Source organism: Plectropomus leopardus, chromosome 14 (assembly GCF_008729295.1).
Source record: "Plectropomus leopardus isolate mb chromosome 14, YSFRI_Pleo_2.0, whole genome shotgun sequence".
Lineage (NCBI taxonomy): Eukaryota > Metazoa > Chordata > Actinopteri > Perciformes > Serranidae > Plectropomus > Plectropomus leopardus.
Genome location: NC_056476.1, coordinates 9404900 through 9418759, shown reverse-complemented (window position 1 = coordinate 9418759; position 13860 = coordinate 9404900). Strand labels below are relative to the sequence as shown.

The 13860-nt window shown below is 40.8% G+C and overlaps 1 protein-coding gene across 1 annotated transcript in view; it reads left to right on the top strand.

The window, feature by feature from the left end:
* The window catches only part of fndc3ba (fibronectin type III domain containing 3Ba), a 116795-nt gene that overhangs the window by 49095 nt on the left and 53840 nt on the right, over positions 1-13860 (top strand). The window contains 2 exon segments of the mRNA XM_042500169.1: positions 9306-9382; positions 13596-13827. Coding sequence (XP_042356103.1) covers positions 9306-9382; positions 13596-13827 — 309 coding nt within the window.

The following is a 13860-nucleotide window of genomic DNA, read 5'->3' as shown; positions in this document are numbered from 1 at the left end:
GAAAAATATGCAGCTTTTAATTTGAAGAACTACATTGATTTTAAGGAATAAAACATTTACTGGGAAAAAGTCCTTTGGGGGAGACTTGTGGGTACTCATAAAATGCATCATTCAGACATCTCGATGAGAGAGTTAAAGGGAGCCCTTTGAAAATGGCCATGCCAGATGTTCCCTCACCAAAATGTAGCCTAAACTTGGAGCATTATTCAGACCCCTTGCCAACAAGCTATACTGATATGGTTGGTACCAATGGATGCCTTTGGTTGCCTAGTTTTAAGATATAACACTACCTCTGCATTAACTTAAAATTAGCGTGCCACAGCCTCTTAAACACAGTATTATCAACCTTAAGTTATTTTTGGGTTAGGGTTAGGGTTAGGGTTAGGGTTAGTGGGGGTTCCTCCTGGCACCCCTTGAGGACACTACTTCTTTGAAATAAGTCGAAGTTTAAAATTTTAAGGGCCTTGGTTTTAAGGGACATGTTTCTTTTTTAGAAGAAAGGTATTCCAAAATGATCAGTACAATCCAATATTACCAAAAGAAAAAGATCTTTAGAGTAGTCATCTGGGATCTTGGTTAAAGAATATTTCAATTATTTTACATTCTGGCTGTTGTTTGTCTTAATAATGATGATCCTAATGTGTTAAGTTTTTTTTCCATAAAATGGGTGTATCACATTTGGAGACAAAGCTCCCCATCTGGAATTAAATCATTTTCAAAAATTTAAGAAGAAAGAAAAGAAGGGTGTTAAAATTATAATAACTTGCACATGTTTTCCAGTGCTCTGGGGCTATTGAGTGTTAAACACTTAAAGCACTGCTGCCGTCTTGGCTAGTTCTCCCTTGTAAAAAAATACCCAACAACCCAAAACATACTTGAGTTCATTGGGAATAACCTGGATAAATGCGAGGTTACATAAAATAACCTAAAAGTCATAAATAAAGTATAAAAGATGCCAAAGCTTCTTAAAGTCTTTAGAAAACTCCTTGAGACTGGCAGCCTGACATTCAAGGAAATATATGTGACTTGGAGTATAAATCAAGCACTGCTCAAGTGCTTCAAATATTTCAAGACTTATTTAGATTTATGAAGTGTTTATTCCAAAATTATGTGTTTATGTGTTGAAGTGATTGATGGTGCAGAAATATAATAATGTTACTGGAAACATTAGTCTTGAGCTGACAAGATGTCACTTTTAACGACTGCATGTCAAGACACTTGTTATGTCTAACAACAACTCTCAAGTTTATTTACTTCTGTTTTCCTTTAAAAATAGACATGTCTTGCTGTCAAATTTAACTTTCCTCTCTGAATCAGAGAAGAAATACATCTCCAGAAGTAAAGAATTTAAGGTGGCCAGGTGATATCCATTATGTAGAGACAGTGTAGAGAGGCTGAAGAAGGTTACAATGGAATTTAATCCCCTCGCCAACCAGGGACGAGGATCACAACCACTTTTACAGCCTCCGGGCAAACAACCAGAGATGGAACTGAAGACTTTCGTGCACAAGTCTGGCAGTCCTGTTTGGCAGCCGACCTCTCTACCATTAGGCCCCATACAGCATTTGGCTCGGAAGGACCATTTTGCACAACCAGGGGTGGAAAGTTTTCTCCACTGTTGCAAAAGCCTTAATACTTTTGTTCTTTTTTTTCATAATCTGCATGGAGGAAAGCATGCTTAATTTGAAATATGAGCCTCGAGCCAGTGGTCTAGTAAAATGCAACCCCGGGTTTACAAGCCTCAAAGCGACTGTTTCTTCTTCTCTCTTAATATGCTGATGTCAGATGTTGATGAGGTTGTCATGGCGTTGATAGTTTCATCAGCTGGCATGACGGAGAATGCTCTCGTCTTATTCTCTCATGTTATGCAACTTTGAGCTTGGAGGCTAAAAGTCGAGGGGCTTGCTCGTCCTGAGGAATGTGCTTACACATACCTACACACACACACACACACACACACACGCACACAGTATGTACATACAGTAAGGCCCAGTGTTCAAACGTAGCAGCTCTCCAGCTTATGATTTACATTCCACAGCAAATCAGCAGCCCGCTCAAATTACAGGCTGTCGCACAGTCAGGATCAGGAGTGTGGGTGTGGGTTTCTTTATGCTTGTGTGCAAAGATGTTAGTTACATGCAGCACATCAGCTGTGTGTGCATTTGTGCGTGTGTGTGTTCATGCATGTGCTAGTTTTTTGCGTCACTCTGTGGAGTGTTGGTGTCGTTACTAAGGGCAGGGCAGCTCAGGAAGTCCTGACTTCCTCCCCCATCACTGAGCCTCACCCTGCCCCTGGTCAAAGATGTCCGCCGGACTTGACTCACCGGAGATGGACCAAAGGGCTCTCTAGTGTGTGTGTGTGTCTGTGTGTTTGTGCATGTAGGGCCAATCCGGGATGTCTATATACAGTAGACAGTGCTATTTTAAAGTTGTCTCCCACATTTCCTGCAACAGCAAGCTCTCTCTCTCTTTTCCCCCTCTATGTGTCTTTTTATCCTCTCTCCTCCACTCTTTCTCCTTCTCACTACACTTCCCATTATGCTCCATATTGTGTTTCTCTTTTTATCTTCCTGTCTACTTTTCTCTTCCAGAGTTTCTAGTAGCAGTTGACTTAAAGATTTAAGAGGATTTGTATCATTTTTATATCTTAAATATGACAGTTGGCCATGCTCTACTGTGTGTGTGTGTGTGTGTGTGTGTGTGTGTGTGTGTGCGTGTGTGTGTGTGTGTGCGCGTGTGCGTGTGTGTGTGTGTTGGCCAGGCGGTAGAGGAAACTGTCGTGGGAGTGTCTTGCTCTTGGAGCTCCGAGGACAGATAACATTACCCTGCTGATGCTTACATAACTTCCAGGCAACGCCACGTCACAACTGACCCAGACACACACACACACACACACACACACACACACACGCACAGATGCACACACAAAAACACATACAGGAATACAAATACCCATCTAGATTGGACAGCTGCCTCCATGGGGCTCTGATAGGGTATACAAAGACTGTGTGTGTGTGTGTGTGTGTGTGTGTGTGTCTGTGTGTGTTTGTGTGTTTTACTTTAAAGATAAAATTAATCATTTTTTTAAAGGTCTGTCTGTTTAGTAACACTTTTTTTTTTTATCTGTGTGTTTTTGGGAAACCCATCTGAGTGCAGTTGTTTTGTATGTAGGTCAGCTCACAAACAGGCTCCTTTGGTCTGATACCAACACCACACACACACATGCCTTCCCAAGAGGGTCTGTGTTTCCTTTCAATGTGGTGACCACATGTGCAGAGCTGAAATGAAGAGGAGAGAAAGTTTCTTGCTTCTTTCGAGAAAGCTCAATACTGCTTCAGTCTGCCAGACAGAGCCCAAACTGACACACACATCTTCAGTAATCACTCACTGTCAGCACTGTTGACCGATAAATGAGTGTGTGTTTATGTAGTGTGCATATGTTGGTGCATTATTGCAGATGTAAGTAAGTGGGCGTGAGTGAGATGAGGATTCTTCTTGTGTGTGAGTGTGTGTGTGTGTGTTGTTCTTTGGGGGCCTGGTCGCAGCTGTCTTTGACAGCTGTATCATGGGAAACATCTGATGAAACGTTGCATCATCTCCTCTGTCTGTGTATGTATGTGAATGTATATGCACAGGCAGCTGGACAAAATCACAAGTTAGTGTTTTTTTGGGGGGTTTTTTCGGGAGTGATTCAGTAGGCTATAAGATAGCCTATGAGATTGACTGCTAGACAGAGAAAGAGGGAGAGAGAGTGTGCATGTGTGTTTCTGTGTGTATGAAACAGGATGTTTACAATGGACATGTGTGTATATTTCTTGTGTAAATCTTCAGCTTCAAATGTTTTGAGGTGAGACTTAAAATTTGTGTGTGTGTGTGTGTGTGTGTGTGTTAGATTAGCATGAAGTTTGTCCTTTCACAACAAGCTCGGGGTCATAATTGCTCTACATTTCCACTTTTGCAATTTTCTTCTTTCCAATTTTTAAAAGTCTTACCTCCTATCGACATGTCTGTTTCCTATTTTCTTTCTTTTTTGTGGACTGTTCATTATTTTTCAGAGCAGAGGGTTAGTGCAAAACAGGGGAGGCACTAAAGATAAATCTTTAAGCGCTGGGGAGGGAGATATGTTTTTTTGATTTGGTTTAGCAGAGGGATATGCAACTTGAAATGGTTGCATTTTGTATTCAAATTAAATACCCTCAGAACCCTAAAACCTGCAAGTGGGGTTCAAAGGCACGTTTTCTTTTAAAATCTCTAAAATCATACTATTTATTATAGACAAAAATAACTGTCAGAAAATCAAATTCAGAAACAGTTTTGGCTGTTCAATCTATCTCTCAGGTCTCAGGTCGTGGTCAAATTACGCTTGATTGACAGTTCCCTCGTAGCTGCAATAACTTCATTTTCCTTCCAAATACAAAACACTACTAGTACTAAAATAAAAACTGTTTTTCTGTCACTAAATAAACCACAAACTCCACCATATGGACCTTACTAGGTGAGAAAACTAACTAAACATTCGGTCTAACCACGTCATTGGTCTGTTAATTTGGTTGTTGCTCCTCATGACAACAGTGTTTCTCACTGACCACCTGGCTGCCCTCCTCTCTGCTCTTCCCCTTGTGTGTCAGTGTTGTTGTTATTTTGTCTATCTTTGTTACAGTATTTGTCATCATTCCTGTGGTCATATTGGTTGCTTTAGACCACGGTTCAAACAAATATATGCACACGTCACTGAACCCCAAACGAATGCACATCTAACCACAAACCTCACATTGATTTCAGTGACCATCACAGCAGGAATGTTAAGTCATACAGAAGAAGTGGTGTTGCACAACTTCAGTTTGCCATCCTTAACCAGATATGGGAAGTGAGAGAAAAAAGTGTGATAAAAATCATGAATTATAGTTGGTATATAACATTTATCTTATTTGAGTTTAGTTTATGCAGTCCTTCAGCAGGTCAGACCCATTGGTAATCTATCACACCATTTAAAACTAAATTAAAACATATACAAATAGAGGGTGTAGGGGTGTAGATTTTTAAAACTATACAACCTCAGTAATTATATAAAGATACTGAAGCTAAAAAAAAAGTTCTACAGTCAGATTTTTAACCCAAGGCTGCACAGATAAAACAACAAAGAAAATCAACTGGTGCTCAACCTGTGGCTGTTTTAGCATTCTCTCCAGCAAAGAGCCCACCATGTGACTGAAGGCGTGTGTTCAGTGACTTTTTCTGTACCAGCACTGTGTGCAGGATTTTTTTTTTTTTTTTTTTTGCCGTAATATTATTTTTATATTAGTATCTCCCTAACCCTATTGTACTGAAGTTTAAAACTCTGGTATCATGACGGCTCTAATGTATTCACTTTGAGCAGGGCATTATGGTTAAAATCAGTGTCATTGATATCACAGGCTATTTTTGTGATATCAGTGAAATTACATAATCTAATTGATATTCAGTGCAACAAACTCATCAAACATCATGAGGCATGAGGCTTGACCTCTGGAAAACTGTTCAATGACTAATTTAGTTTTTCATTAAAATTTGCTAGGAGTCATTAATTTCAGCATCAGAATTGTGTAAAACGATAACACTATGATTTTGTTATCACTTAAAGCCAATTAATGAAAATATTAAATTACCACCTGCCCCCAGCTCTGATCTTTCTTTCTTTCTTCCTTTTTTTATCCCAAGAATGAATGCTGGCAATGTATAGGAGCGGATGAGCAACAGGTGGCATCCAAACTGTGACAGGAAGCATGGGATATGTGGTCCTATTGTAATGAGGATTTTTATTTGTTTTTTGGAAAGTCATTAACCGGAGCCGGATACCCTCTTTAATGTCTCTCAAAGGACCAGATTACACATGCGTATGCCCTTTAGTTGCTCAGGTAATACTGTGATGTCATCCCACATGCAGGATGTGACCTCATAACTGATCCCTAACCTGACCTCTCCGGTAGTCGGAAGCGGAAGAAGCAACAGATGGAAGATGAATGACAAATAGGGGGGCAGAGTGGAGTGTGTTCGCTGTGTTGTCTGGGATTCCAGCGAGATTAGGCAGAGGAAGTCGTGACTGTTTGTGGTGCTTATAGGGCAAAGCTGGAGGCAAACCAGGCGAGTGACGTTACCACAGTGTGGATCATGGAGCACTCTCACTTTTATGTGCTCACACACACACATGGGAATTATTGAGGACACACGTTCATCTGCCTGATTATTCTGAGCTTTTCTAAATGGCAAACAGTCTAATATTATATGACTTACGGCTGTGTGTGTGTGTGTGTGTGTGTGTGTGTGTGTGTGTGTGTGTGTGTGTGTGAAGGGAGGCAGGACAAAGAGTGTCTTGTATTTTGGGGAGGGGTTGGGGGGTAGCTGGGCCTGTTGGGTCCAGTCCTGGGGGCCAGGGATGGGAATGTTCACTGCGTGTGTGTGTGTGTGTGTGTGTGTGTATGTGTGTGTGTGTGTGTGTGTGTGTGTGTGTGTGTGTGTGTGTGTGTGTGTGTGTGTATGTGAGCAGAGGAATGCTGCTGTTTGCTGAGTGAAGAGCACAGAGGCAGCAGGGACTGTCCAAACACACGTCTGTTTGTCAAGAGTGTGTGTATGTGTGTCTGAGAAAGGGCGACTGAGACACATAGAGAGAGTGTGTATTTGGGACGGTGCGTGAGCAGGAGGGAAAGTGCACTATGAGCAGTGATGGAAAGTGTTTTAGAGGAGGTGTGTGTGTGTGTGTGTGTGTGTGTGTGTGTTCTCCCCATGCTATGACCTTCTACTCAATAAGGACTTTCATATCCACTGCTAGTCTCCATAGTAGGGGAGCAGACAGGACTGAAGGAAGTCTGTCTCTCCATACCTGTGACCTAGTCACTACACACACACTCACTCACACTGCAGACTTTGCTCAGGTTGTGTTTCTGTGTACGTAGGTGTGTGTGTGTGTGTTTACTGTACTGTTACCTGTTTGTTTGGCTGGTGAGAGGTCAGGGAGGTGGGTGAGAGATGGAGGGGTAGAAGGAAAGAGGGGGTGATTTAGAGGAGAGAATGACTTAGGGACATTAGTAAGGATGAAATGAGTAATATTTCAAATGAAAGGAAGGAGCGAAGGATGTGAGTAATAGGTGGAGGGAGGGAAAGAGAGGAGGATCATGCAGGAGGAATTCCTTAAAATGGGGATGGAGAGATGGAGGAAGAGGGGGAAAGGAGAGAAAAAAGATCGAAAGAAAAGCAGGATTAACCCTTTGAACCCAGAGCAAATTGGTGTGAATTCTTTAAAAGAACATGGGGAAAAGGCATTGAGCAACTAGGTAATCAGTGTTTCACAAACTGCAAGAAATTAGTAGATTTAGATTTTTTTTTTTATAAAGCAAGGGAAATGTCTAGGGGGAAAAAAGCAAAAAGCAAGGGGAAAAACCTCACAACTATTGATTACATATTTAAAATATGTTACAAAATTATTATCATTTATAAGCACTTTTTATTGTGATTTTTATTATTGTTTATTTATTCATTCATCCACTTATTTTTACTAATTTTCTGTTAATTTTTCTTTTCTTTCTTCTTTCATTGTTCATGGCCTTCGTGTTTTTGAACAAAATCAAGCCAGTTTGCTTGATTTTTAACCAAGGGTTAAGTATGAGTAGAAGAGTGAAGGTACAAAGAAGGATGGAGGAAAGAAAAAGCTGTGAAACAAGAATAAATGAAGAGAGAAGTTGTTTAAGGATGGAATATATGGAATGGGACCGTGTGAAAGGGACAGAAAATGAAAGAAATGCAGATATGTTAACAAAAGTTAAGAGTCAGTTCAGTTAAATTACAAATGAGAAAAAAGCTTATTTTTTCACTTACCTACCAGAGGTTGGTTTATAATTTGGATAAAATGGCCCTTTAAGGCAAATCACGTTAAACTGTTAATATAGGTAATTGCCTGTGTGTGTGTGTGTGTGTGTGTGTGTGTGTGTGTGTGTGTGTGTGTGTGTGTGTGTGTGTGTGTGTGTATGTGTATGTCAGTGTGTGTGCAGCGTGATTTATTCGGAGGCCAGCTCTGCCTCCAGCTGTCCCAACGGGGTCCCAATGACTTTACCAGCCACAGACCTCCATCACAGAGAGACGGAGGAAGAGAGAGTTTGGGGGGGGGGCAGATATGGGTTGTGGAAAAGTCAACATCATTTTCAATCTGCTAATTCTATTAGATTCCGTTGCTGCAGAGGCTCTCTTTTTTTTATTAAGAGTTTGTTTGCCCTCATGTGTTTTACATCATTTCATCATAATGCTACAGACATCGTCATCTCTAAGAGCTTAAAAGAGATCATTCATCCCCAAAAACAAAAACACATATTTTTCCTCTTACCTGTAGTGCTATTTATCAATCTTGATTGTTTTGGTGTGAGTTGCCGAGTGTGGAAGATATCAGCTGTGGAGATGTCTCAGCTTGTGATGTTCATAGCGCCAAAAAATACATTCGAAACCTCACCAGCAATGTCTTTTTTCAGAAATTATGACCCGATTACTCAAGATAATCCACAGATCTTTTTGTGATCAGTTTGAAGTAGGAACTATTTTTTACTTGACCGAACTACACCCACAAAACTGTATCACCACGCAGAAAGAAGCTCATGGATGAGAGGTTCGTGCTTTTGACAGTGCAAGATATAAACATTAATGGTGTCCTCATCAGCTGAGCTGTAATGTTAGCGAGCTCAATGGTGTTAGGTCGGCTAGCAGTAGATGCGTGCTTCCTGCTACACATATATAGTTGATAGTTGGCGGGTGTAGTTCAATAAAAAGAAAATAGTTCCTCCATTAAACTGCTCACAACAAGGTCTGTGGTTTAACTTGATGATTTCTGAAAAGAAAAATTTGCTGTTGAGTTTTTCAAATTGTTTTGTTGAAACTTTGAGCACCACAAGCCAGAGGGCCATCTAGTTCAATTATATCGGACTGAAGACAGATATCTCCAACACTCACATACTCACATCGAAAAAATCAAGATTAAAAAATAGCACGACAGGTAAGTGGAAAATTATGCATCTTAGATTTGGGAGTGAATTGTTCTTTTAAGTCTGTTTGCCAGGAATAAGAGGAAATGAATGGCTTACATTTACATTTGGTACAAGCTGATTCACTGGAATAAAGGGCATTTTACTAAACAGTGTGACACATCTGTGTGTCACTCTGCACTTGCCTGTCCCTCACTGTGTGTGGCTGTGTTTGTGTCCCTGCATGTGTACTGTCGATTGACGAATGTAAATGAGAATTTAGTTTAGCCTCCTGGTTGAGTAAATAATTCTTCTCCTCCCCCGCAGGTCCTGCTGAGGTTCCCATGATGTCCCCAAATGGTTCAATCCCCCCAATCCACGTCCCCCCAGGATACATCTCACAGGTTAGCTAATGTTTGTGTTTTTCTTCCATCTGAGCCTCTCAGACATGTTTTTGATTTTCATCATGTGTTTGTGTTTTGTCGGAGAGTTTCAGTCAGACACAGGGGGAGACCAACACAGAGTGTGCAACTGCATCTAATTATGGAGAGTTTGGTTTTCAGGAAAAAGAGGCTTCTTATGCCATCGTGTGATCTAATATTGACTCTTAAAATCTTAATTTTTATTAGTAACAAGTAAGTAATAAGTAGACAAACAGGCCATAATTCAACATTTTTCCAAGTAATTATTTCATGAGGTGTCAGTTCAGTGGTGCCAGCAGAGCAGCCGGCCTTCTGGTTTGCCTCAACATACTGATGCTGGAAAATTCCTGAAATGCAGTAAGGAAAATGAAATCACAAATATGTGGTTATAGCCAAAAAATGGTTGCATTGAAAATATGGTTGTGCTGCATGAGAGATTTGAAGCTAATACAGAATAAAATTCAGGGCAGGCTGATAGACTTGAAGGGACAGTTTAACCCAAAATAAAAAAAACAACAACAAATTGGGTTCAGTTTATTGCAGATCAAATTATGGGGATGTAAAATGGGATTAAAGGGACAGTTCAATATCTCTTACACGCTGCAGCTCACACCTAAACAGTCTAGAGTGATAAATAGCACCACAGGCATGATGAAAATATGTATTTTTGATTTTGGGCTGCAAAGTAATTTTAAAGTTTTCCCAGTGGAAGTGTTTATTTTTGACTAACAACTATCAAGTGGTTGTCATTAATATGATGAAGAGCTTTGCATGCATCAGAAGTTACACCTATTCAGGCAGTTGTAGTTTAAACAGAGTAGTCACCAAGGCAGCCTCCTCCACCAACAGGGTACTGAGCAGGAATGTGCTGAATTTTGGGTGTCAGGGGGCACTTGTTTTTCTGACTCTCGTGTGTGTGTGTTCAGAGTTCTTCAGCAGATGTCCTCACAACAACAGCAAGATGAGAACAGTGAGAATTTTAACTAAGGGCTTTAAAAAAAGTTTGACATTCAAGTCTGACATAATGGATTGAATACAGGTTTGGTTCGCCATGTTATTAGTGTGGAGGGGTTAAAGGTTTTTGAATCAGCAACAGTCAATTGTCTGTCCTCACAAGTATAGAGTTACCAATACTTCTGTGGCCTGCATGTGGTGGGTTTGTGTTCCTATGCCAATGGAAGCCAGGTCATTGGCTCACTGTGGGTGTGTGTTTGCATGTGTGTGGGTGTGTGTGTTAGTAGGGACTTGGCCAAGTGTGAGCGGGAAACACTGTCACTGTTACATAAACAAGCCTGATAGGGGAGACAGGCACTGGGTGGATAGGCTTTTTGTGGGGTGAGGGGTGGAAGAAGGGATGTATGGAGAGAAAGCACTGTGGTGGTGGAGAGCAGTGCATTGACAGATGGATTTTGCACGTTTGTGTTTGTGTGTGTCCTCAGTGGTTTTGTGTTAATGGCTGTATTGTGATGGTGGGTGTGTTTGTGCACATGTGCAAACATATTTGCATGTGCTTTCCAGTTTGTGTTATTTGGAATTTGTGTCTCCTTGCCAGTAACTGTTGCGTGGGTTTGTAGGTCGGCTCCACATGTACTCATGCAGGGACTTTGCCCTTGTATTCCTGTAAACACGCTGTTTTTCTCCTCTGCAGCAGAAGAGGGGATGAGGGGCAGATAGGGGGCCTCTTCTTCCTCCTCGTTCTCTCCCCCTCCCACAGTTTTTCTCACTCGGATTAGTTCTGTAACCCTCTTCCTCCCCTCCTGACCCCCTTTTAACACTCTCGCTTCTTTCTTTCTGTCTGTTGGACTCTGGCTCTGAGTCTGTTGCCTCGTAGTGTGTGGGGGTTTTGGGGTAGTGTTATTTGGTGTGTGTGTGTGTGTGTGTGTGTGTGTGTGTGGTGTGTGTGTGTGTGTGTGTGTGTTGTTGTTGTTGTTGTTGTAGGGACCAGCAGATGATTTCCCCTCTCTGCAGGGAGTGTGTGTTTGCTCTCTGCTTGGAATGCAGGCCTGTGAAAGTATCTGAATAGTTGGAATGTGTGTGTGGTGTGTGTGTGTGTGTGTGTGTGTGTGTGTGTGTGTGTGTGTGTGTGTGTGTGTGTGTGTGTGTGTGTGTGTGTGTGTGTGTGTGTGTGTGTGTGTGTGTGTGTGTGTCCCAGTCCATGAATGTGAAAGTGAATACATGTATGGAATCTATGTTAATTTGAAGCAGTTCTTTGAAAGTTGTTGTTATTGAAATCTGCAGACCATCTGATGACAACATTGCGGCATTTGTTTCCACCACTTTAAAGTGCCAAAGCGTCCTGTGAGCACAATGTCTCAGTTGTTAAATAAATTATGTGATTCATTCCTTATTAGATGTCCACCATTCAACAGCCAGGGCAACTGTTCTTTTAAAAATGATTGACAGCATCATTTTGTAAGAGCAGGTGCTCCAGGACCTTTAGAAATGGGTGTAAAGAATATTTTAAAGGACTAGCTCTACATTTTGAGAAGTGTGCTTATTGCTTTCTTGCCAACACTTCTTGCAACACTATTGCTTTCTTGCCAACACATTTCGGTAAATATGAAGCCACTGACTGTGGCTTCATAATTGCAGAAATGAGTGGTAGCAATTTTCTTATCTAAGTTAACCATTTGAAACCTGAGCATATTGGCTTGACTTCTTTCAAAAATATGGAAAGAAGGCAACGACGAACTCAACAAATAATGACCAAAAAATTAGCAAGACATTGGAATAAAGTAATAAATAGTACTAAAGTAATAAATATATATATATATATATATCTATAAACATGTTTTAAATGTATAATTTAATAATCATAAAAATATATCTTGCTATTTTTCCTAGTTATTTTATAGTTATGTATATTTTAAAGATTATTTTAAGGTAATTTTCTTCCCATCTTTCACTTATTTCTTTACAATTTGCAGAACATTTCATCCCAAGTTACTAATTGCCTTTTTCCCCATGTTTTTGGAAGAAATCAAACCATTTGCTCATGTTTCAAAGGTCCAAATGGTTTCAAAGGCATCTGAAGGCAGCACAAGAAAAGTGATGTTGACTGAGGTTTCAAAGAGTTAATAAGCATATTTCCCAAAATATAGAACTAGTCCTTTAAATGTGACCTATTAAATTCATTTTAAGGTTCATAACTGTATGTAAGGTTTCTACTAGAACATGTCTATGTGCTTTAAAAGTCAAAAAACACTTGATTTTTCTTGTGCTGTCTGTGCTGGTACACCTGTATGCACCCTCTGTCTGAAACACACAATTTAGTGCCTTGTCTCTTAGAGCACCCCTCCCAGAAAAGCCTTGTCAGCTCAGATTGGTCAGCGTTTTGGGTGCTCCCTTATCTTGCTGTCTTTGCACTGTCATTGCATTTGGGAGAATTACAGTAACAGAGTTAAGCGTCACTTTGTTTCATAACAAAATCACAAATAAAAGCTTCTAAACTAAAACTTTCACAACTGAAAATGCTCCAGTGGGAGTCTGATCTGAAATCAGGGAGAAATAACAATATTGGCAACCATGATTAGAGATTTCCCTGATGTAGCTACATCATGTAAACACTAGTAGTAGTGTGCATGGAGCAGATGACTATACAAAGAAATCCCACATGAGATGACTTCAGCTTGCCTCCAAAGCAGAAAAAATCTTTGAGAACACAGTTTTCAAAATGGTCTGATGCCTGAGGTTTCCGCTTTCAAGGATTACTTTTACATGCATTTACCACATCATTTGAAACTGTGTGTGTGTGTGTATATCTATCTATCTATCTATCTATCTATCTATCTATCTATCTATCTCACACACACACACACACAGACACACACACACACATATATAGCCATGTTAAGTATGTTATGGGCATAAAACCTGTAATATGAGCCTAAATCATATGTAGAAACTAGAGTTAACTCCCCTGTATTTGATAATCTGTACATTATCCTCTTGACACACATGTTCCAGGCCATGTTCCAAATATGAAATTGGACTGTGAAAAAACAAACTGATTCCTGAACCATTTTAAGTGAGCACAAGCCATCACAAACTGTGTACTGACCTCACAAGATTTGTGGTTTTACAGTGCCGCTGTGGAGCTGTGTGCGAAATTGTACTGTGAACCATAACTCAGGGAAACATATTTTTATTCCTCTTTACGCTAACCTCCCTTTCTCTTCTTCTGTGTCTCCTGCAGGTGCTTGAGGATACCACAGGGGTCCGTCGGGTGGTGGTGACCCCCCAGTCTCCAGAATGCTACCCTCCCTCCTACTCTCCGGCCCTCTCCCCAACACACCACCTGCCCCCTTACCTGGCTCACCCTCATTTCATCCCCAACTCTCACTCTTTCTACCCCCCTGTCAGCCCAGGAGAGCTGCCTCCCCACCAGTACTACCAGCACCACCTTCCCCCTATGTATGGGGATCCAGGTACTGACACGCTGACTGGACTTTTATGCTGCT